Raw genomic sequence first — 25,186 nt, 5'->3', positions numbered from 1 at the left:
CGCTATTCTGTGAAACAAGTTAGTATGTGTTATCTATAAGGACAGTAGTTACAGTGACTATATTACTGTCATCGTCAAAAGTAGCGTGTAGCGGAGTTTTTACTCTAGAAGGGATGTAACAGCAATCTGGCTACATGGGTCTATACATATAACACAGTACAACATAGCCATTGCACCGACCATGAATCAACACTCGATGGGCGTACAATTCCATCTCAAATCTAACTCGGTCTCATCTCTCGTTATGAATGCAACCTCTAAACTCTCTCAGGGAAAATTAGAAGGGCCCCAAGTCCCGTGGCTCTTATCGGTGGATGCACGGCACAACTGAATCTCCAAAGGAGAACTCATCGTGCATCCCGCAACTCAGCAATATTATCTCATGCTCAAGAACTTGCGATGAGTACTGAGGTGGGAACCATGTGGTCCCCGACGAGCCTCCACAACAACCCCTACAGCTCATCCATCAGCCTCCATAAAGTAACCTCCAGTAACTCAAACCGATAGCATACCAGCCACCTCACATGTTGCATTCAAACTCGAGCTACACTCAGAATATCACTCAACTCAACAACTCAGCTCTATCTCAAGGTAGCTGTTAACTCATGGTCACTGCAATATCCATGAGTATATCAAATATAGCAATGTCTCACTTACCAAGAGCGTCGTACACGTGCCACACGGCGAATTACGTACCAGTACTCAGAGCACATCTCTCCACGTGTCTCAACTCGTTTCCGCTCTTTTCTCCTCGCGGTCACCTCTGACACTTGCTCACCTCCATCGCCAGTGTTACCAGTGAAGAATACGCTAAGAGTGACGGTTTGGATACATACCACAATAACAGACTTCGCGATCTCCGCGACACTCCCGAAGGCGAGAAGATCACATAAGTAGCGTCATCAGCTGGCGCGTCCATTCGGCTATTCGTTCTCTAGCCCAAATGGCAGCGTTTCGCCTTGCTCTAGTCACTTCCTGTGGCTGGTCTTCCATAACACTTGTCTCTTTCACTTCTGTCTCGTCGGGTATATCATTATCAGAAGCTTGCTCAGTTTGCATAGGACTAGTTTCAGAATCTAACACAACTTCTCTCTCGATTGTCGATTCAGTAGGGATTGTTAACTCATCAATCTCCATCTCGGGCTCAGGAGGTACCATCGTATCAGGTACTTTCGGGGGTTCTCTAATTTCAACTATCTCCATGGGCTCAGCTGGTATCTCTGCCATCTCAGTGTCTTGTGTTGGTAAACGTGCATAATCTGTTGGGCCGTACGTGTCAGACTCTAACGGATACAGGTGTGCTATGGATCTCGTGAATTCTGTATTCCTAACTACCACTTTGGCTGCTCGGCATTCACCGTCACGGCTTCGGATCAAGCTTGAAATTCTGCCAACCTTCCAATTGATCCTATGTTTGGAGTCATTCTTGATCTGAACGATGTCACCAACTTCTGGAGACTTCTTTGATATCACTCGCGGTTGTTTATGAGAGTGGCTGAATCTATCCCGCAGACTTGGTAGGTATTGGTTGGTGAACATCTCTTTATATTCGTTAAGTATCCTGTGACCTCTCTTCCAGCCTTCGACCAAGTCGACTTTCGTATTGGTGCCTTGTGAGGTTCCTTCGCAAAGTTCTGAGTTTATCTCTAGGCACTCACCTAGGGATAGAAAATCTGCTGACCGCAGCACTGCCTCTGGATCAGAACCCACTGCAGTCAAAGGTCTAGTGTTCAAGACAGCCTCAATCTCTTTCACTACTGTCTGCATTTGACCATCAGTTAATAAATGCTTATCAAGTGTGCGCTTCAAGCAGTGTTTTACCAGTCCAACTAAACGTTCATAGAAACCGCCTTGCCAGGGTGCAAGCTGCGTAATGAATTTCCACTTGATATGTTTCTCCTGGCAGTATGACTTGATCAGTACTTCACTCGTCAGCTTGAACTGTAGTGCATTGTCAGATATCAATACTTTAGGTGGTCCTCTGGCAGCTACGAAACGCCGTATCGCTAGCAAACACTCCTCAGCTGTCAAAGCCTTGACCAACTCCAAATGTACAGCACGAACTGCTAGGCATGTCATAAGACAAATCCATCGTTTTTCTCTGCCAGTATTTGTCTCCACTAAAACCGGTCCGAGGTAGTCTAATCCAGTGAAGGTGAATGGAGAACTATAGTTAACCCTTTCACTGGGTAGTGCAGGTGGTTGTGGCAGTTTGTAAGGACCTCCGGCATATTTCTCACACTGTGAACACATCTTTAGGGTTTTCTGAACTTGGGCTCGCCCATGAGGGATCCAATACTTCTCGCGTAATATGCTTAGCGTGTGCGGTACACCAACATGGTAGTTATCTCTATGCGTCTTCAGTATTATCTCGGTTGTGAAGGGTGATTTCTTCGGAATCAGAATGGGATATCTCTTATCATATGATAAATTTGCATTTGCGAACCTTCCTTTGCATCTCAAGATCCCATCTTCATCTCTAAAGAGACCTAAGTTTCGTGACAAACTAGTGACCTTTCTTGAAACTTCTTCTGAAAAGTATTTTCCTTGCAACTTCTTTATTTCGGACACTGACTCTTTTTCTGAGAAGTCTTGCAAAGAATCCAAACTTTCATGAAGTGTAGTGGGTGCAGAATTTTCTTCCAATTCAGGAAAGTCAAGTTCATTATCTTGGTCTTCATATCCTCTCATTGTCATCTCTGGACCGTCCACCATGTCCAGAGCCCTCCCAACCAAGCACAATTCTTCGTTCTTCGTCTGCTTTGGCCAATTGTTTTGGTCTTGTAGAAGAAAATCTGGACCATGGAGCCATAGATCCCGTTTTTGATGCCACAGTTCTGGCCTAGTAGCTATATCTGCAGGGTTTTGTTTTGAGTTAACATAGCGCTGCTCTACTCCTAACATATCCTTAATTTGCTTGATCTCATTGACTCGTCTCAATACAAATGGTGGAAGCAGCCTACTTGATTCGATCCAAGCTAGGACAACTTGACTATCCGTCCACAAATATATCTTGCATATATTTAGGTCTAGGTGGCTTTTGACATACTTCAGAAGTCTACTTCCTATCAGACACCCTAGCAATTCAAGTCTAGGAATTTTGAGATCGCTCTTGTCTTCTGCCGGGGTTATTCTGCACTTAGACATAAGAAACGAAGTTGATACATGCTCTTCAGTTATGACACGCAAGTAGACGACTGCTGCATATGCATTCATTGACGCGTCAGTGAAGCAATGTAGTTCGTACTTAGTACAACCCGGCTTTACTCCACTTGTAACATGTCGGGGCAGTTCTACTTCGTTAACAGCTTTTAAATCTTTGATTATGTTCCTCCATGATGTCAACAAGTCTTCAGGCAGAATCTCATCCCATTTGAACTTCCTAGTACAGATCTCCTGGAACAAGAGTTTTCCCGGTAGCACGAGTGGGGATACGAATCCACATGGGTCATACAGACGCGCTAGCATTCTCAAGACTCCTTTCTTTGTAATGCCCCTGTCTACAGTCTCACTTTCAAAAGTATCGTTATTCAGATTGAGACGTAAAGTATCATTTTTCAAATTCCATACCAACCCGAGGATTTTCATTTCACTCTCTGGTTTAGCTCTCTCTTGCTTGGGAATCTTGTCCATGAACTCTTTGTCGTTCGACATCCAATCTCGTATGTTCATTCCTAATTCATTGAATGAGTTTCTAGTTTGAGCATACAATTTGAGAGCCTCTTCTCTTGACTGAACCGAAGTCACCAAATTGTCTACATAACATTTATCCGCTATCACTGGAAGCAGACTCTTGTTAGTCCTTGAAATGTGGTATCGAATTGTTGCTGCTAAGAGGAAAGGGCTTGATATTACCCCGAAAGGGACTCTGCAGAATCTGTATTGAACGATGTTGTCTTCAGCCAGTTCTTTGTCCAAATCTTTGACCCAGAGAAACCTGGTCACGTCTCTGTCCTCTTTCTGTAGACCAACTTGAAGAAATGCTTTTTCAACATCTGCAGTGACAGCAATCTTCCCAATCCTAAATTTCAGCAGCAATCCTGTCAAGTCTTCCAGCATGTTTGGGCCCCTGTACAGGCACTCATTCAAGCTTTTCTCGTTTTTTAACTTAGCTGAAGCATCATAGACCAGTCTGCCCCTTTTTCCTTTCTGTTGAACCATATGAAAAGGTAGATAGTGAACAGGATGGTCGACTTGAGTGGAAGGATCCACAATTTCTATTATGTTAGCTTCCAACTGTTCCTTTAAGATTTTCTCATATTCTGTTTTATCTTCTTTATTTGATCTTCGCAATACACCCTTTAATCTACCAAAGGCAAGTCCGAAATTAGTAGGCAATTTTGGTGGATACTCTATCCATGGCCACTTGACCTGGTACCTTCCTTCACTGTATTTGACAGTCTTGTTGAAGTGCTGAACAGCTTCTTCCTCACATGTAGTTTTTGGAGAATCACATATTCCGATGCTCTCAAGTGACCATAAGAATTTGACGTCTATGGTACGCAGGGGAAGATCTGGTTCTGTAAAATGGTCTTGATTAATATCATGGCACTGGCAATACGTAGCCACAGATAGAATGTCCCCTTCCGTGTTGTTGGTAGCACTTCCTGCGAGAAACCAGCCAAAATCAGAATCTACTAGAAAGGTGTTATTCCCCAAATCAACACTCTTTCTGATGAATGAAAAGTATAAGTCATTTCCAATCAATAAATCAATGCCTTCACCAGTAGAAGTATCGTCAGCCAAGATGTCTATCATTGGTGACTCTATCATAGCCATTGGTACCTTTGTAGTGATGTATGGGACTATATTCACTCTAATCATTCTTTCAACATTACGTTTTCTTACTATAGTAATGGTTGCATATGGGCAAAGCATTTCTCTAGGCTTCTCTGATCCAAATGTATAAATCATTAGACAATCTTCTCCGTCAGGTTTGATATGTAGTAATTTAGCTATTTTGTTTGTGATGTAGGTACGTTGGCTTCCCGAATCAAGTAAAAGTCTAATGTGTAGACTTCTCCCCTCCGCTGTCCTTACTTGGGTTACAGCTGTCTGTAAGAAATTAGATGGCTTATTTAGCTGTATATTAACTGAAGTCATATTTGAAACAACCATGGTAGTGTCCTTACCCCGCTGCACCTTTTGTCGACACAATGCTCTATTGTGCATCTTTGAGCAATGCACACACTTCCTCCTCCTGGTACATCTGGAGGCACGATGCCCTATTTGAAAGCAAACGTAGCACCTGTCTTGCAGTTTCCCGATCCTTTCCTTATAGGTGTTGAATTTGGTGCAATCTTCACTATAGTGCTCCCCGTTACAAAATATGCATGTTTTCTTCATGCGTTTCCTATTTTGATTTGAGACAGCTTCCCTCTTTTGTTGCCATCTTCGTTTTCTCGTAGCAATTTGCAGCGTCGCTGTTGAAGCATCATGTTGAAGCTCCATCATGCTGGACTTCACAGGAATAACAGAACTCTCTGGATTTAAAACGACCAAACTCTTCGAACCTTCCATTGCTGTTATTACAGCATCTAAAGCTTTCCGGATTGCAGAAAATGAATCATCAATCGCCATCAGTCGCACTTGATATACCACTTTAGATGGAAATTTATTAAGTATAATAACTCTAAGGTGACTAGCATCAACTTTCTCCCCTAGAGCCTCCAATACCCTCAGGTGCTTCTCTATGGCGTTCAGAGTGCATCTACAATCTTCAGGTAAATCCTTTGCTACCGTAAGTTTTTGCAAAGCCTCGTTGTGAGCGTCAATGACCTTTGAAGGCTTACCGAAACGGCTACTGAGGATATCGACCGCAATTGGATAATTTAAGTTTGTAGTCTCCAAACCCTCAACTGCTTGAAGGGCTGGTCCCTCCAAAGATGCTAGCAGGTATGAGAGCTTCTCCACATTGGCAATATCCTTATTGTCGACATTGGCTGCAAACTTGTCCCAGAATGTATTCCACTTTAGGACATCACCATTATATTTGCCGAGTTCTAATTTAGGTAGACGTGTTCTATTATTGTTATCTCCTTCGTGGCAGTAGAGTTTCATGGCAATTTCCAATTCCGTTAGCACGTCCTCCGCTTTAATCTGCACGTCGCGACACTGTTTCCAAAGATCTTCTCTTACATTGGCGCTATCACCAGACAAATATCTGTTGAGGTCTGTTGTGAACGACGATAATCTATTATTAACATTAATTTTGACGGCAACTATCCTGTCCCTTTCTACGCCGGTCTCCATACTATGAAGAGCCTCGGCGGCTCCCGTTAAAGCTTCTGTTAGCCTCTCTAAGCGCAATTCTAATGTTGAAACTAAAAGGTCCATTTTGTACGCAATGCAAGCTACTGATACTCTTCATTTACTTATTAATCTTATGTGTGTCCTATTTGATGCTAATCTGCAATGAAATGCATTGATTTTGAGTCCACTTTAAACCATAGAAGTTTGCTAGTTTTACAAGATGTTAATTACTATATTTACTTAATAGTGAAGTCGCCTTAAATTTATTACTTACAGCGAGTTATTTAGCAATCTGCTCACACACTTTAGCACTCCTAAATTAAGTAATTGCACAGTTTTATTTAATTTTTACTTTTAGAAACAAACTTTTATCACAGCACGCGAAAACGAACAGAAAACCGGGTAAGTTTACAAAACTTAATCCATAGACTAAACTTCACTCTATTTCTTAAGCCTCCTTTACACGACCTGACCTCAATCTGTCGTGTCCGCTGCCGATTCGTTCCAGACACAACAAATATACCGCATCGTAAATATAGCCGTGAGGGAAATAAAACAAGTAAATGTTTTAATATTTATTATTATCCTTACACCTAAATTAATTTGTAATAAAACAAACGAAGTAAGGTGCACAGAATGACAGATTTATATAATAAATTCCGAACGTGATGAGTTGTGTATTTCCGAACGTGGACAGAGCAGTGTTGCCAATGTTTAAAAGAATGCGTAAATACCGCTCCTGTATCAATAATTTTTTAAACACATTACAATTTCTGCGTAAATAAAATTTAGACTTATATATAGAACAAATAAAACTCATCTGTCGGCCGGTCCTCCGTGCAACATTAAGTACGGAGCTCGAGACGTGCACATTCTCTTCATGGTTGGGTAGGTAATATTACTACCTGTCTATACCCACCACAATGGTCATAACTACCCCATGTGTATACACCACTATGGGCATACCCAAACCAAAAAAAAAATTGAGTTGAACAGAAAATTCTCAATATTAAGTTCATACTTAATTCCTTTATCTCTCCAAAGACGTCAACCGCAACCGACAGACTGCTTTAAGTTCGGTTTTAAGCATCTCCACCAAAAATGTAGCGGAGTTTTTACTCTAGAAGGGATGTAACAGCAATCTGGCTACATGGGTCTATACATATAACACAGTACAACATAGCCATTGCACCGACCATGAATCAACACTCGATGGGCGTACAATTCCATCTCAAATCTAACTCGGTCTCATCTCTCGTTATGAATGCAACCTCTAAACTCTCTCAGGGAAAATTAGAAGGGCCCCAAGTCCCGTGGCTCTTATCGGTGGATGCACGGCACAACTGAATCTCCAAAGGAGAACTCATCGTGCATCCCGCAACTCAGCAATATTATCTCATGCTCAAGAACTTGCGATGAGTACTGAGGTGGGAACCATGTGGTCCCCGACGAGCCTCCACAACAACCCCTACAGCTCATCCATCAGCCTCCATAAAGTAACCTCCAGTAACTCAAACCGATAGCATACCAGCCACCTCACATGTTGCATTCAAACTCGAGCTACACTCAGAATATCACTCAACTCAACAACTCAGCTCTATCTCAAGGTAGCTGTTAACTCATGGTCACTGCAATATCCATGAGTATATCAAATATAGCAATGTCTCACTTACCAAGAGCGTCGTACACGTGCCACACGGCGAATTACGTACCAGTACTCAGAGCACATCTCTCCACGTGTCTCAACTCGTTTCCGCTCTTTTCTCCTCGCGGTCACCTCTGACACTTGCTCACCTCCATCGCCAGTGTTACCAGTGAAGAATACGCTAAGAGTGACGGTTTGGATACATACCACAATAACAGACTTCGCGATCTCCGCGACATAGCGGATCAAAAAGTAGGTAATACTCGTAATAATAATAGGCCTTTGCATCTATGGCACCGGCCACACTTAAGAGACGCATGTCCTGAGGTGCGGAACGGACGTCCGCGCCACGCCGCCTGAATGTAATTCAAAAAACGTCTCCTATACAAAATGTACTGAGGAGACGTTTTTTGAATTACATTCAAGCATCCTACGCGTTCGTGGGTGTATAGCCCAAATCGAGAGAGCATGATCCCTCGTCCGCACGGCAGGTGTATGCTCCCCCAGATGGGCGGGGGTTAGAGGCCTGCTCGTGACGCCTCATGCGTTTATCATTTAAGGAGGAGAGCCAAATACAGTAGAATTATCTACCATTCTTTAACGGCTAAAGAGATATTTCTAAACAATAATAATGATAATTAAACTTTATTTCCGGTCGCAAACTGTACAGATTTCACCATTATTTTGAAGAGTTATTGAGGATGTCAGATACATTATGTGCATTGTTTCATCCGATGCTATTGATTATAACTGTACCTACATTATTGTGACTACTAGTACAATCCATACTTATACTATAAATGGCAAAGTGTGTGTCATGTGTGTGTCTGTTTGTTTGTCCGTCTTTCACGGCAAAACGGAGCGACGAATTGACGTGATTTTTTAAGTGGAGATAGTTGAAGGGGTAGAGAGTGACATAGTCTACTTTTTGTCTCTTTCTAACCCCCCGCTTCCCTAAAATAGTGGGTGAAAGTTTGTATGTAGCATTCCGTATTTTTCGAACTTAACGCGAGCGAAGCCGCGGGCAAAAGCTAGTTGTATGCAATAAAATAGAACATAATGATAATAGTTACGACTACGACTTGCATATTTTTACTACTGCTTAAAACTCAAACCTGTTTTAGTTTCCTAGTTATTTAAAAACAGTTACAATTCAATGTATAATTGAATGTAGTAAAATAGTAATTAATTAAAAATAGACATATTACAGTTGCCGAGTAATTACACTAATTATGTCCCTACTAGTAGACATTTAAAACTACGCATCTAAATGCCAGGCCATATTGACTTCCCATTATCGTTTGAAAATACCTTTAAATCAATATTTTAAAGTTCACAAGGTTATCAACATTAGGTGGGAAGGGATACAACTGGCTATCTACCTTAGGGTTGCAAAAAAACGGTTTTTTTTCTGGCTTGAAAAAAAACATGAAAAAAAACCGTGAAAAAAAACAGTTTTTTTTCTGGAGTATGTTTTTTTTCTATAGTACGAAATCTCTAAATTTGCAAAGTAGTTAATACTTTTATACGTTTTTTTAGACTTAATGTTAACTATTAAACGAATTTAATCAAATAACTTTAATTTCTGGTCTTATAAAAGTAACATTTACGAAATCTGTAGTTGGTAGTTATCACTATTTACTGTTGGAAACACCACCGCCTCTCCACGCTACACGCAGCATCGGGGATTCCCCAATAAACGTTTGTATACTGAATGTTAATTGAATTAAAATGTACGTTATTGTTATTGAAACACGTTACAACTCACGAAAAACCGTTATTGTCGTATTATTTGTTCATCTGAAAAAAAACCATATTTAGAAAAAAAACCATGGTGCTCGGTTTTTTTTCATGTTTTTTTTCACAATTCTGAAAAAAAACATTTGGTTTTTTTTCTATTTACAACCCTAATCTACCTACGCGTAATAAACAGGGCCCGATTTTCCCCCACTCCCCTTAGGTTAGTGGCGGGCAAAGTAATACCCGCAGGCCACGTCCGGCCCTCGAAAGGATTTTTCCCCTCACTAGCTCGGAAACACTAGTTTTGTCCTCTAATACCAGCGGGTAAAAACGCATTTTATCCACTAGTGGGTAAAGTAATTTGACCTTGAATAAAGTCAAATTAACTGCTTTAAAATTGATAAAAGTAGGTGAATTTAGTAATAAAGATGATTTACCACCTGTGGACCAACTGGAAGCAGTGATAAACGCATTTTTTGCGTTGTAGTTTCCTCGCTATAGTGAGGGGAAAAGTTTTGTGTTACACTCGGGTGCAAATGTATTTTACTTCTCGTGTGTTAAAAAACTCGCAAGTTCAGGAGTCTATTCTCGAACCACTCGCTTCGCTCGTGGTTCAACTATAGAGTCCTTTCACTTGCTCGTTTTTCAATTCCACACTCGGCGTTAAAATACAACTTTGCCCCCTTGTATAACAAATAACTATTATCCGGTCCTCCATAGGTCCTTTTAATAACCTAACCACAAAATTAAAATTATGAAAAAACCCCCGATCGCGACATAGTAGACCGATTTTCATGAAACATGACAGACATTTCAGACAAAAAAAACGAAATCTAAATCGGTTAATCCGTTCGGGAGCTACGATGCCACAGACAGACAGACAGACAGCCACGTCAAATTTATAACACGCCGTCGTTTTTGCGTCGGGGGTTAAAAATAGTGTGCTATATTATGGCCAGCACAATAGTAGTAATGCATTTTAAGTGTAAATGTGGCCCTCGCCTCTAAAATTCCTTCAAATTTTGGCCCCCAATGAAAAAAGTTTGCCCACCACTTCCCTAGGCTCGAGTGCCGGACCGCGAGACCTAGACTGCCTTGCAATGATTTTGAGATGAAAGAGCGGGCCCTGATTTTAGGTAGTTTTTCTTCAATACCAGCATAGACTAAATATAAGAAAATCATACCATCCCATACATTAGAATGTGACCGCCTAAGGCAGCGTCCCCTTAGGCGTCGCGTGTCTCGCGGCGCGCAACGGACGTCTCCGCCACGCCGCCTGAATGTAATTCAAAAAACGTCTCCTCAGTACATTTTGTATAGGAAGGACGTAAGACACGCCCCAGGCGCGGCGTGGCGCAAGACATGCGTCTCATGAGTGTGGACACTGGCTAAGAACGCGTATACACTACACCACACATAGATGGCGCCACAAAAAAAATGTTTTGAAGCTTTCGATTATACTTGTAGATGGCGTTGTGTCACTTTTGACACAGATTTATGGCTCGAAAGTGACGCAACGCCAATCTACAAATAATCGATAGCAACAAGGCATTATTTTGTGGCGTCATCTATGTGTGGTGTAGTGTATGCGCGTTCTTAGGAGGTCGCATTTTAATGTATGAGATAGTATGATCTTCTTATATTTAATTTATGATGCAAGTTATTATTATAGCGTAGCAAATAGTTTTCAGTTTACATGGCGCTACTTTATCGCACTAGTCGAGAAGTGGTAATACTTCATGTGCCTATGTCGAAACTTCAAAGCCCATAATATGTACTGATATAAACGTCATAAAATACAAGTGCGGAGAAGAATTTCGTAACTCGTGTGGAAATAAACACCCAATTTTGCCGTGTTTTAAGTTGTCAGTCGTTTTTAAATTTCCGATTTTCCGTACATACATCGTAATGTACCTACTATTTCATAATTTCATTTAAAATGGAATAAATAAAAACAATTGCAATCTTCTTTCAATCGGTCACGTACTGGACGAGTCAAATGCGACTCTGTTTCAATTTGATCTGGTTTTTATATGATTTGATTGAATATGAACCAGACAGAATGAGAAAAGAAATAAATCATTGTCATTTGATATTTCCCAGTCGCTTTTCGGTGAAGGAAAATATCGTGAGGAAGCCGGACTAATTCCATTAAGGTCGGGTTGGAAGGTCAGATGGCAGTCGCTTTCGTAAAAACTAGTGCCTACGCCAAATCTTGGGATTAGTTGTCAAAGCGGACCCCAGGCTCCCATGAGTCGTGGCAAATGCCGGGATAACGCAAGGAGGATGAGGATGATGAGAATGAGAAAAGAAAGAAAATATCCATATCACATTTTACGCAAGTTCAATAATATATTGTACATCCTAAAAACAATTCTAAATAGCTACAACAATAGATTATTTCCATAACCGATGAAATCTACTCGGTACGAAACATTCGCCCTTGAGCGTTTTTAGGTCAGGTTTCAAATGATTTCGTTATCCAACTTTTGTCGCTGCTGTCACTATGGAAAATAAGTGGTAGGTGATTCAGCCGGCAGTGGCATCGCAAATCGGATCTCTGCGTCTCACCTTACCTACTCATAACATAACACTTAAGTTCTCGCGTTTTGTACACAAAACACTTGAAGTTCTCGGAATAAAAGTATGTGACTTTAAATATGTCTTCTCATAACTGTTCGTCTTGGGCTTTATCTAATCATTAAAACGGGTGGCGATTCTTTGAAACGAAAACTACCTCTAAGATGGACTACCTATCTGTATGTATAAAAATGATTTCTTCTTAAACAAGAACACAAAATAGAAAATTATACTTATAATAGTTACATGTAATAATCATTGAGCCTATAAGTAGGTACTAGTCCCACTGATGGACCTCCTCCACACATGAGAGGGCTCGGGTTAAAGTCCCCAACTCCCCACGCCATCCCAATGCTGATAGGGGACCTAATTATCTAATACTAAATTTTTACCTACAAAGTAGGTACTTATGTACTTATACTCGAAACGCTTTCGGTATTCTCAAGTTCAACCGGAAAACCCTCTAATCGTAGATGTCACGATGTCAAAGGCGTGTCAAATTGTCAAAGTATTCAACAAGTCAACTAATCATTTGACATGGTAGGCGAATTTGAGTATTTCTTTGTTTTTCCTTCACCTTATTAAAGAAAAAACAAAAATGGTCGCAAGTTCGTCGATGAGACCTGGTTTGCGGCACTTGCCGACAAAATGGAAAGAATTAAGGCACCGTAGCGAAACGTCGAAATCTGAAGCAAGCTTCCTTTGTCAGCTGGGCCATTTTTTTCAAAGTTGTCCACCCCACTTTTTTTAGATTGGAAATTTTTATATGTTTTCCACTCAGAATCGCGAGCTCTTTCAATCCTAATAGGAGAAAAAAAGTGTCCAAAGGTTTTTTCCCATTCTGTTACCACTTTTTCATACATTTTGTATGGCGGTAACGGAATGGAAGGTTCGAAAAAATCTATGGAAAACTTGGGACATTTTTTTTCTACTATCAGGATCGAAAGAGCTCTCGATTCTGAGTATGAATCGCTTAAAAAATACCCATGTTACAAAAAAAGTGGGGTGGACAACTTTGGCCCAGCTATGTGGCACAGTGTGTCGCTCGCGCATAGATCTGTTTTGGGATAGGTTGATCTAAAAGCAAAAAAAGTATGTACAAATTACGTAAACTATTTTTTTTTTCAGGAAGCAGAGAGTATGGCTACTTCCCGTTTTCAAACGCTTCGGCGTTATCAATACTCGAATATTCCAAGGATATGAGCCACCAGGACGCAATCATTATTTTTGAGGTAAACTATCATCATCACCTTATACGTTTTTTTATAGCAGTACAAGGGCCCGTTTCTCGAAAGGTACAAGCCTTGTATTACAAGTGTGTTTCCATGACAACCTATACGATTTGACAGTTCGCGCACTTGTAACACAAGGCTTGTACCTTTCGAGAAACGGGCCCCAGGACGGAAGAGGCAAATGTGTAAACAAATCCCGTAGGTACACAGATCTAGGAAGGAAGGATACCTAAGTGGACACGCCGGGCGATATATTTATTTACAAACATGTTAACAGCATAACAGTAATAACCTAACCACAAAATGAAAATTTTGAAAAAACCCCCGACTGCGACATAGTAGTTACTTCGAAGATATTCCGCGAATTCGCACAAAGCGCTTTACTTCTTTTCTTATGCGCCCTGCCAAGGAGTGGAATTCCTTGCCGGCGGCTATATTTCCGAGCTCATATAACCCGGCAACCTTCCAATCAAGAGTGAACAGGCATCTTCTGGGCGAGCTCACTCCATCGTAGGCCACGTCTTTGCCTTTGGCTAGTCTGTGGCCAAGAGTTAGCCCATTAATATAAAAAAAACTAACTAGTACGATCTCCGAAGTGTACTAGGACGTTATTTTAGGACATTTGGTACAGTAGTACACCGAGAGAGCGAGAGACAAGTTGTGCATATGGCGTACAGTAACGCTCGCTCGTACTAGCCGAGACCTAATCGGCCGTTTTCGCGCGCTCTCGGTCCGAGTCAGTCGGTTCTAGCTCGGTTGCGGTCGGATCACACGGATCGCTTTGCCGTCATTGTCACTTCTCGGCTCTTACTCGGTACTAAATGTATTAGAGAGCAAAATCATTTGGGAGTAGTCCGGTCTAGTACAGTGCAGGGAATCGTGTCATTTGTACTGGTAGTACATGTACTACACAAGCCTAGTATTCAATACAAAATCGCCTGGCATTTCCGATCTCCTTCCTTCCTTTATCTGTGGTGCTCATGCATCATTCCTACATTTCCTTCCATAACTAAAGCATTACATATCTAAATGGCATTACAGTGAATGCTGCCTTTGTTCACTATCAGTAGTCAGTACTTACCTACTAATGAGTAACAGCTAAATACACAATCCTAGGCCGCTGTAGAACCTTTTCACAATCAACGTCAAAACTGACTTCTATGGCCATTAATGCACAGTGTCAATAAGACAGGGTACTAGAGTGGCTTATGATTCAAATTGGTTGACCGTACATTGTGGTTGTAAACATAACTGTCATATATTTTCCTTACTCAAATTAAGTCATGTGGTTGACGGGTTAAGAACTTCACCATAGCTTCCCGAGAGTGTAGCAGAAGACGACTGTGGGATATGGGTTCAATTGTGTTATGAGCATGTCTCTGCAACATCACAATTTCGTTTTCTTTCCCTTAGGGCCGGTTGCACCAAACCGTCTGTCACCGTTGAAGCGTTCGTTAAATTTTATTGTATGGGAAGTTCCATAGAAATCTACTGCGCCGTGACGATGATGTGTCTGTCAAATGTGGTTGATGCAACTGGCCCTTAATTGCTAAGAGTAGCACTGAAACATCATGTGCTCTACCTACCCCTTTTGGGAACACCGGCATGACTACGCATGTACGGTCCACAGATCTGAAAGATTCATAGAATTTATTTTCATTGAATTACAGTTACAGTGGAGATCATAAATATGTGTACATTTCTTCACCTTGCCTCTATGGTGAAAAAATGTACACATATTTATGAACTCGACTGTACAAGAATGTGTTACAAAATTGATAAATTCCGAACAATTAGTCTACAAATATTATAAAAACAGGCAATATTTACAAACGCATAAAAATTAAAATTAAAAAAAAAAGTCTAGGCCACTATACAAGTAGAACCGCACAGCTAAACTGTGGAATGAATTGTTGCCTGTGGTATTTCCGGACCAATACGACCTTCAAATCTTCAAGAAAAGAGCGTACACCCATCTTAAAGGGCGGCAACGCACCTCCAACACCTCTGGTGTTTCGGGTGTCCATGGGCGGCAGTGATCGCTTACCATCAGGCGACCTGTCTGCTCGTTTGCCTCCTATCCCATAAAAAAAGAACCCTATCTTATTGACACCGTGCATTATTAACCATAGAAGTCACGTTTGTCGTTGACTGTGAAAAAGTTCTACGTCTATTATTGAAATTGGTTGACTGTATATGGATCGTTGATAACACACGATATGATGTATAATTATACATTTTATACAATCAATCTGAAACAGGAAATTGATAGTTTTATTTATTCGGCATTGTTATACACCCTATAATCAAAACGATGTAACAGCCATATTAGTAACTTATCGAAATTTGCTCTTAATGTTAAGTTAATATGGTATATTTTCCTTATCATTGTTCTGTAATTAAGTGGCGATGACTTGAATCTATGCATAGGATATGATATTGTTATTTTTTACTTACCTATTTTAAGAGTTATAATCTGTAAGTTTTAAGGCAAAGGATAACTTTTGTGTATAATTTATAAACTCCTAACTAACGCGATATCGATAGAGCAAATGGGCCGTTATTTTTTAAGTTGTCCATCCCACTTTTTGTGGATCTGGAAATTTTTATGTGGTGTCCACTCAGAATCGCGAGCTATTTCAATCCTAATAGGAGAAAAAAAGAGTCCTAAGGTTTTAATCCATTCTGTTACCATTTTTTTGTACATTTTGTATGGCGCTAACGGAATGGAATGTTGAAAAAATGTATGGAAATCTTGGGACGTTTTTTTCTCCTATCAGGATCGAAACACCTGGTGATTCTGAGTTTGAACATACCCATGTTACAAAAAAGTAGAGTGGACAACTTTAAAAAAAAATGGCCCAAATAGCATTACTTCATAATTTTATCCCTATAGAAAGATACCGATAGTGTTGACCGACCTTCTAGACTACGAGTAGTACAAAGATTATAGAAGCAGAAATTGATTATGATGATCTTATTAAAATAAATATCAAAGGTTACAACTCTAATTACAGGACATGGAGTCAGAAATGTGGCCGAATAAACTGAACTACACAATTCGAATGAAGAACAATTTCAGGACCAACCAATACGAACCTGAGGACCCGTTTGACATGGGCCATCATGAATATTTCGGTAAGTCTCGTGAACTCTAGTTCACCAGAGCGATAGCACAGTATAAAGAGTACTATCGTACAGAATGACCACTCCCTGTTTCCCGCTGAAAGTGCCACCCACCCGCTCTCGGTTACCTCACAGTTACGGCCTGTCAACAACGCGACCAGTCACCCCGTCTTATCTCACTCACACAAGCGTACACTGAGAGAAATTTGCATTGTGAATTTAACAAGTTCGACTTGTTGCGGTTTATCCGTTTCAATCAGCCAAACGTATGTTTAAAATAATATGTGTCAGGTTGTTTTTATAAAATCGACTTGTTGATTCAAATATATTGCCGATTCAAATGACAAGTAGCTTGTTGTTTGAACCAAAGAGCACGTAGGCGCTATTTTAACCAAAAAACTTGTTGAACGAACATGAAAACTGGTTGTATTTTCTCTCAGTGTACATTAACGCTTAGACTATATGCGTAGGAACACGCCTCTTTCATATATTTGATAGAATAGAATAGAATCATTTATTGCATGTCACAAACCAGAAATAAAGGTGTTACATATAATGTGTGGTTACTTTTGTGTGACGTCCCGTAAGGACACAGCAAATCTAAATACTTACATCTAACTTAAATATAAATGTTTAACAATATATTTGTATCGTCAGTGTTCGGATTAGGTACTGATGCGCCGACGGAAAGTTTCCAGAATTCTGAAATTTTCACATGGGAAAAGTTCGGAAACTTTCCATACTTTGTATGGACAATTGTATGGATGGAAACTTTCCATTTCAAAAATTTTAATCCCCTTTATTTTTCGTGAAAGATTTTTTTTAGGAAAGTTTCCGCAACTTGCACATCACTAGTCCGGATGTTCTCTTCAGATCGCAATTCTAAACTATTCTCCTGAAATTTCAAACCACAAAATGTTTCACTTTACAGGTATGCAATACGAGGAGTTCATGAAACTACAGTGGGCTATAGACACAAGCTATCTACGTTTGCTGACCGGAGCCAATATAGACCAGGTCAGTTGTATTGCAGTATTTGTAGTAAATTTTCTGAACATTTTCGGAATGATGATGGTTTTTTTAAATACATTTATTACAAAAACGTAAACGGACTTCGAGATTAAATGCCATACAAAAAAAAAACGACCAAGGCTTCCTAGTGTCCAGAGCTTGATTAAAACCACCGACCATGCTGTGTGGTTTAACAGAGGGTATTTATTATACCACATGGTGGCAAACAAGGATATGACCCGCCTGATAGTAAGCAGTCGCCGTAGCATATGACAGCTTGCTTCAGAGGTGTAAATCTATTCACTCCTTCTCCTTGGTTGAAAAAATAGAGAGTACTGATACATTTATTTCGATTTATAGTTTTTTCCCCTCACTAGCTCGGAAACACGTGTTTTGTCCTTTAATGCCAGCGGGTAAAAACGCATTTTATCTACTAGTGTAAAGTAATTTGGCCTTGAATAAAGTCAAATTAACAGTCTCGCTTCGCTCGTGGTTCAACTATAGAAACCTTCACTTGCTCGTTTTTCAATTCCACACTCGGCGTTAAAATACAACTTTGCCCTCTTGTAGGTATACCTAACTAATAACTATTAGTAGTTTGCATCGTGTTTTAAAGTGTGCTTAAACACAAATTCAATATTTTCTATGAAAATAATTTGTTTTTTTTTTTCTTAGAGACTAAAATGAAATCAATTTTTACTGTCCACAGTCCCTGGAACTCCAAGAATTTCCCTTCGCCGCCGCGCACTTCAACACCAACGTTGTGGCAGTCAGTCAGCTGTCGTCATTCTTACTGCCGTTCGCTCTCACACTTACCTTCGTCTTCCTGACAGGCAGACTCTTTGAGGAGAAAAACAGTGGGATGCACGTGAGTAGACCTTATTACATGTACTTTCATAAAAACAATGTAATCTTAACATGCTTCCCGCCTGGTCACGACTTTGCGCGACCTGGGGCCCCTTTCTCCAAAGGTACAAGCATTGTATTACAAGTGCGCGAACTGTCAAATCGTATGGGTTGTCATGGAAACACACTTGTAATACAAGGCTTGTACCTTTCGAGAATCGGGCCCTGCTTCGGCAGCGGCGACTAGCGGATCGCGCATAATACAAAAAAAAACAGCGCGGAAAAGAAGAGATGCCACGAACTTCCGCACCGGCGACCTAAGCGCGCGGATTTACTCGAGCGACCGGCGACTGCGGCCAGCGGACGAACGAACAAAGTCAAGGCGCGCGAACGTGCAGCCACGACAGAGCGACAGTCCAGTCAATAGGCGAGACGACTAAAAAAAAAGTAATTAGTCCGTCATTTAGATTATCAAAGAATTTTTGACACGTATTTTTTCTTTTTTCTCGTAAACGAAAAATGACGGTACAGTACGTTTAAGTTTCGCGTGACGTCACGCCTAGGTACAATTTTTACTTAGAAGTGATGTCACAAGCCCCCACTTCGGAACTTTGATGCTCTATATCTTTGTATTTTTTCATTAATTAGAAAAAGCAAAAAATATGTGTTCAGTATTTTTGGACGATCTAACTGACGGACTAAACAGAATGCCATTTTTTATGTAGTCGTCATCCCTAATGTGGTGTGGGGGATGGCCTAGCAACCTGTCACTGCAGTATTACAATTTTATTTTCTTTCAACCCCTACTAAGACTTGAGCAGTTTTATATGCTCTGCCTACCCCCTTTGCAAATACAGACATGAGTTTATGTCATTAAGTAATGTAATTTTTCATTTGCAGGAGCTGGTGAAAATGGTAGGCGTCTCCTGGGAGGAACTAGGCACATCCCACGTTTTAGACCTAACACCACACTTATTACTCTACGCGTTGGGCGGCGCTCTATTCTACAAGATTGACGACCTCATACCTGTCACATGCGGTGTCTATATAGCGCTAGCCATGGCGCTTCACTTCTTTACCGTGGTAGCGCTGGCGTTTGTCACAGTTTACGTATTTAATATGAGTAAGTACCTAAGTATTGTAGCTGTATATGTAACTGTATACGCTGTTCTACAAGATACAGTAACGGAAAATAATCGCGTAATTTTTCGGACATATTTTCATACTTATTTCAAAAAAGGGCTATTGCGATGTCGATGAAATTGTCTATATATGTGCATATGAAAAAGACAATCTGGACCACCTAAGGTTCATTTTTAAAACAATTCGTATGTCCGAGTTATGCAGGGTAGTCCTGTGGGCTTCAAATAGGAAAGTAACGGTGTGATTTTTTCCACTACTGTAGACCTTATACCTGTGACGTGTAGTGTTTACATTTCTGCACCGTGGTAGCGCTGGCATTTGTCACAGTTTACGTATTTAATATGAGTTCTTTTAGCGACCTGTGATGTTTGGTGTCCTTAAATAATATAAGGATCGTCCTGCCTTGTTACGCGTTATCCTGGCAGGATCGCCATGAAGTATGAGACGGAAGGGTAGGAAATATTGAACCAACTATAGTAGTGTTACTTTTTTTGTTCCACCCTTCCGCCTCATCCCTCAATAACTGGCTGAATTTGGCTTTCGACTGTGTTTGATAAGGATCTTAACACCGCCGGCGGTTGATCTTAACGGACGTCTTATGCGTTAAACTTAAAAACAAATATTTGTATCAAATAAATAAAACATAAATATTTATCCAGGGTGTTTGGCACATGAACCGACAAAATTTTTGGGGGAATTCGAGGTGTCATTTACTTCATTTCCGTCCTTGGAACCTTGGTCCTAGGAGCCACGGTTTTGGAGATATGACACAAACCCCCCAAAAATGTTTGTAGGTTCCTGTGCCCAACACCCTGTATAAAGAGTTTATAAATACGTACGTACAAAGTTATTTATTATATGTTACGTTTTTGACAGCCACGAATGCTAAAATCTGTGTTTTTCTTTCAGCCCAATATCTGGAACTGATCACCATGTCAGTATACACCGCGTTCCTAGTCGCCAGTATGCTGAGCCAGAAGCTCAAGAGTCGCGCCTTGTCTCTCCTATGTTGTCTACTACCGCATGACCCCTTTGTACGGTTTTGGAGGGCGATCGGCTCGAGAGAAATGTTTGGTAAGTCTATTTTGATGACAAATAGAAGACGGAGCCTAAGTCGGAGGCACAGTATAATAAAGAGTAATATAATAAATAAATAAATATAAATATTATAGGACATTCTTACACAGATTGACTGAGGCCCACGGTAAGCTCAAGGCTTGTGTTGTGGGTACTCAGACAACGATATATATAATATATAAATACTTATATACATAGAAAACATCCATGACTCAGGAACAAATATCTGTGCTCATCACACAAATAAATGCCCTTACCGGGATTCGAACCCGGGACCGCGGCGTAGCAGGCAGGGTCACTACCGACTGCGCCAGACCGGTCGTCAGTAAAGAGTACTGTCGTACAGTCAAGTGCAAAAATAAGTATCGAAGAAATCGACTCAAAAATATGGTACTACGCTCTTATTACACCGGACTAAGGTGCTATGGGACATATTTTTGAGTAAGATGTGTACACTCATATTTTTACACTTGACTGTACAGTATGGCCACTCCCGCTCCCCGCTGAAAGTGCCGCCCACCGTCGAATCGAAACTGGTTACGAACTGTCGTTTATTTACGCGGTAGAGGGGCAAAATTTATGAAGATGCACAATATGTGACTTACGGACAGACACTCATGACGCAAGTTTCGTTTTTACCATTTTGATCCTTGCCAACCTAACAGTAACTATGCCACTCCATATTTGAAGTCACGTATATAAGTATCGAAGCGTATCGAGTCTCAGTTTACGCACAAGCAATTTTTAATATCAAAAAAGTAAGTTTTACTCATAGTCAACCAATTTCATTAAATTTATTTATTACAGGTAGCGGTATAACGATCACAAACATGTGGACGCGGAACGCGGCAGAACAGACCGCCGTCGCTGAACTGTACCTGTTCATGGTGCTGCAGATAATCCTGCTGTCTATGATCGCCTGGTACCTCTCGAGAGTGCGACCGGGGAAATACGGACAGGCGCTACCTTGGAACTTCCCGTTTAGTGTAAGTACATTACATACTCGTACACATATCTGAACTGTCTGAACTCAGATCAATGATTACACAATCCCGCTGTCTATGATCGCCTGGTACCTCTTGAGAGTGCGGCCGGGGGAAGTACGGGCAGGCACTACCCTGGAACTTTCCGTTTAGTGTAAGTATAATTTATTGACCTATTATAGCTTAGATTAAGACGTAACTATCAAAGGGACATTCGTTGGACTAATTGACCAAGTACCGCGGTAAGAATCCTGTTGAATTCCGCTGGTAATTTTTATTATAATATTATTAGCGGCGCGGTGACAGGAAAGACAGTATAAGCATATTGACACACCGTTACCTCTATTTTTATAATGGGTCAGTGAGGGCAGCTATTAGATCATTTAGATCCTGTGCTGCTAAGCGAAGAGGATCTTAGTGTAGCAGAGTGACGTTTATGAACGCACTCTTAGAAATGTCATATCTGTGGCTGTCACTTTTGACAGCCCTCTCTTGCTTGCCAGCCACGGTGACGCACGGATGTAGCACCTCACATCTCATTGTACTAATATTAATTAAGTTAAGTAATACTAAAAATAAACACGCTTTTTATATACCATCAAGAGTTTTAATCAAGATCACTACACTTAGAAGACCTTAGATGAGTACAAACAGCATCAGAAGTCGCTGAGCAGGCGAGGTGTACAAAATTATCTTGACGTGACTTTATTGTTAAGAAAATAAGTGTGTCCAGGTCATTTTAACACCTTGCCCGCTTACCAGTTTATGCTGCTGACTGTACAATGTATGAACTGAATATCCATATCTTTTTTCAGAAAGATTACTGGTACATGCAGCCGAAACCGAAAGTAGAGGCGGCACCAGAAGAGTCTCAGTTCGTGTGTGACGCCGACCCGCGGTACTTCGAGAAGGCCCCTGCCGGCCTCCCGGTCGGGATACAAGTCAACGATATTTGCAAGGTAAGAGAATCTATCGTCTAGGATGAGTAAGATTGTGCCACGTAAGGTGACTTGCAGTTATAAATGGAGTTAGTTCATAAGTTAGTAATGTGGTGCGTGCGGTATGTTGGGCGTACAATTAAACACGAGCAGTTCTCAAAAAGTTTGTACATAGCCACGTCAGCAAATTTTAATTGATCCTATATTGTTACCAACATTTCGTAATATAAGTCGACTTTCGTAAGATATACAGGATAATTGTTATAGTTAAGAAAATATAGATACTAGAGAACCTTAATGACGAAATAAAACTTACTTAAATCTCATTCATCAAAAAAATCTTGGTGACAAAATAGGAATAATAAAAACAAATTTAATCTTTTCCTTAATTTTTAGGGTTCCGTAGTCAACTAGGAACCCTTATAGTTTCGCCATGTCTGTCTGTCCGTCCGTCCGTCCGTCCGTCCGCGGATAATCTCAGTAACCGTTAGTACTAGAAAGCTGAAATTTGGTATCAATATGTATATCAATCACGCCAACAAAGTGCAAAAATAAAAAATGGAAAAAAATGTTTTATTAGGGTACCCCCCCTACATGTAAAGTGAGGGCTGATATTTTTTTCATTCCAACACCAACATGTGATATATTGTTGGATAGGTATTTAAAAATGAATAAGGGTTTACTAAGATCGTTTTTTGATAATATTAATATTTTCGGAAATAATCGCACCTAAAGGAAAAATAAGTGCGTCCCCCCCCTCTAACTTTTGAACCATATGTTTAAAAAATATGAAAAAAATCACAAAAGTAGAACTTTATAAAGACTTCCTAGGAAAATTGTTTTGAACTTGATAGGTACAGTAGTTTTTGAGAAAAATACGGAAAACTACGGAACCCTACACTGAGCGTGGCCCGACACGCTCTTGGCCGGTTTTTGGACAAACTTTTTGATTTACGATTTAAACGATTTATTTGTTTGAGAACTGCGGACACAGTGAATGCTGAATAAAACTAAGGTTTCCTTTAACAAGCACCTAATTTATAGTGATACAAATAACAAGCTTGCGATATTACTTACTTATGAACTAACTCCTTACAACGTTCTAAAGTTAGTCAGCTAACCTGAGGTTAAACTGTTAAGCCCGAGTTAACAATATAAATTATCTCCTAGTGCAGAGTTTAAAATAAAAAATAAAAATAAAATAAAATAAAATAAAATAAAATAAAAACCCCGGGACAGTGGCTTAGGTGTTGCCGTGCTAGCCCTCAGTTCATTTAAATAAGGAAAAATAGTGGCCCCATGATACTCCCTTGTGGGACACCACATCGAAGAGACGGTCTACCACTAATTCTATTTTCGCCATTTTGCTTTGATTGAGAAAGTAGTCTAACATGAAAAGAGAAGAAAATTTGTTATTCCTAGAAGACTACAATTCTATCTTCTTGAGTGGATTCTGGATCGTCACGATATCAAATGCCTTCGCAAAGTGCAAGAGTACAGCAAGGCACTATAAAGACAGATTAGACTCATATCCTGGGTTGTTTCAGTCGTTCGGCAAGGACCCGGCATTGAGCGGCGTGAATTTAACCGTGTACCGCGGAGAAATCACCGTACTGCTTGGCCACAATGGCGCTGGCAAGACCACGCTCATCAACATCATCACCGGTTTGTATTTTATACCCAAATTCACTAAACTTACCGAAAAGTATATTCTGGGTACTCCATGCCATAACCTTGCCTTTTTGTTAGCATTTTTGTGGTTTTGCCCTCGTTAATTGTTAGTTTCTCTTTAGATCAATGATTTACTGTGACTGCTCGACCGATAACTTTTTTTTTTGTTTGAAAGGGCAGTGAAGGATTCCATTTTCACTTTACACATTATGATTTTATTGGCAGTCGGCACTCTTAATGCAACATTTTCAATTTCCCAAAATCCTTGAAGTAGGTGTCAAGACCAACAGGTTTCTTTAGCTAAAGTTAAAATCAATTCACGGGTATTTGAAGTCTGATATTGATTGTGTCATTTGCGATAACGCTTGACTCCTATTTTCAAGAAAATAAAAATATTTGACAAATCTGCTCGTCATTGTCAATGAAACTATCCCTTTATTCCTCAGGTCTGATATCGGCATCGTCCGGGAGAGTACTAGTGGAAGGCAAGGACACAGTCAAGCAAGCGAAGGAAGTCCGCAAACTGATCGGCCTCTGTCCGCAAGAGAACATTTTCTTCCCGCACCTTACAGTGTTGGAACACGTAATGTTTTTTGCTATGGTAAGTTATTCCTCATCACTGATACTAAGGTACTAGTGGAAGGCAAGGATATGGTCAAGCAAGCGAAGGAAGTCCGCAAACTGATCGGCCTCTGTCCACAAGAAATACTTATTTGTTATACAAGGGGACAAAGCACAGATGTCATATAAACCATAGATCAAGACTTATCGTATCTACTTAGCGTGTCAAATGAACTCAGTGAAATCCACTGAGTTGTCCGTCTTTAATCGCAGCTTGCAGCTTTCGGGCGTCAATTTTTGTAAGTTGAAGTCAACAAAAACATTAAAAATGCCTCGTTACATGATATTTAATTGCAACAACATAAAACTTATCAACACTCA

At 40.4% G+C, this 25,186-nt stretch overlaps 1 protein-coding gene across 1 annotated transcript in view; it reads left to right on the top strand.

The window, feature by feature from the left end:
• LOC125234486 (phospholipid-transporting ATPase ABCA1-like) overlaps positions 1 to 25,186 on the top strand; it is a 61,763-nt gene that overhangs the window by 3,293 nt on the left and 33,284 nt on the right. Inside the window, exons 3-12 of the mRNA XM_048140746.1 lie at positions 13,346 to 13,449; positions 16,467 to 16,587; positions 17,507 to 17,592; positions 18,296 to 18,454; positions 19,333 to 19,555; positions 20,485 to 20,649; positions 21,460 to 21,638; positions 22,451 to 22,594; positions 24,121 to 24,238; positions 24,691 to 24,845. Of these exons, the coding sequence (XP_047996703.1) occupies positions 13,346 to 13,449; positions 16,467 to 16,587; positions 17,507 to 17,592; positions 18,296 to 18,454; positions 19,333 to 19,555; positions 20,485 to 20,649; positions 21,460 to 21,638; positions 22,451 to 22,594; positions 24,121 to 24,238; positions 24,691 to 24,845 (1,454 nt within the window). The remainder of the gene's footprint in view (positions 1 to 13,345; positions 13,450 to 16,466; positions 16,588 to 17,506; positions 17,593 to 18,295; positions 18,455 to 19,332; positions 19,556 to 20,484; positions 20,650 to 21,459; positions 21,639 to 22,450; positions 22,595 to 24,120; positions 24,239 to 24,690; positions 24,846 to 25,186) is intronic.

This window comes from Leguminivora glycinivorella, chromosome 16 (genome assembly GCF_023078275.1).
Source record: "Leguminivora glycinivorella isolate SPB_JAAS2020 chromosome 16, LegGlyc_1.1, whole genome shotgun sequence".
In the NCBI taxonomy this organism is placed as follows: domain Eukaryota; kingdom Metazoa; phylum Arthropoda; class Insecta; order Lepidoptera; family Tortricidae; genus Leguminivora; species Leguminivora glycinivorella.
The sequence above is the reverse complement of the archived record's forward strand: the minus strand, read 5'-3'. Positions and strand labels throughout refer to the sequence as shown.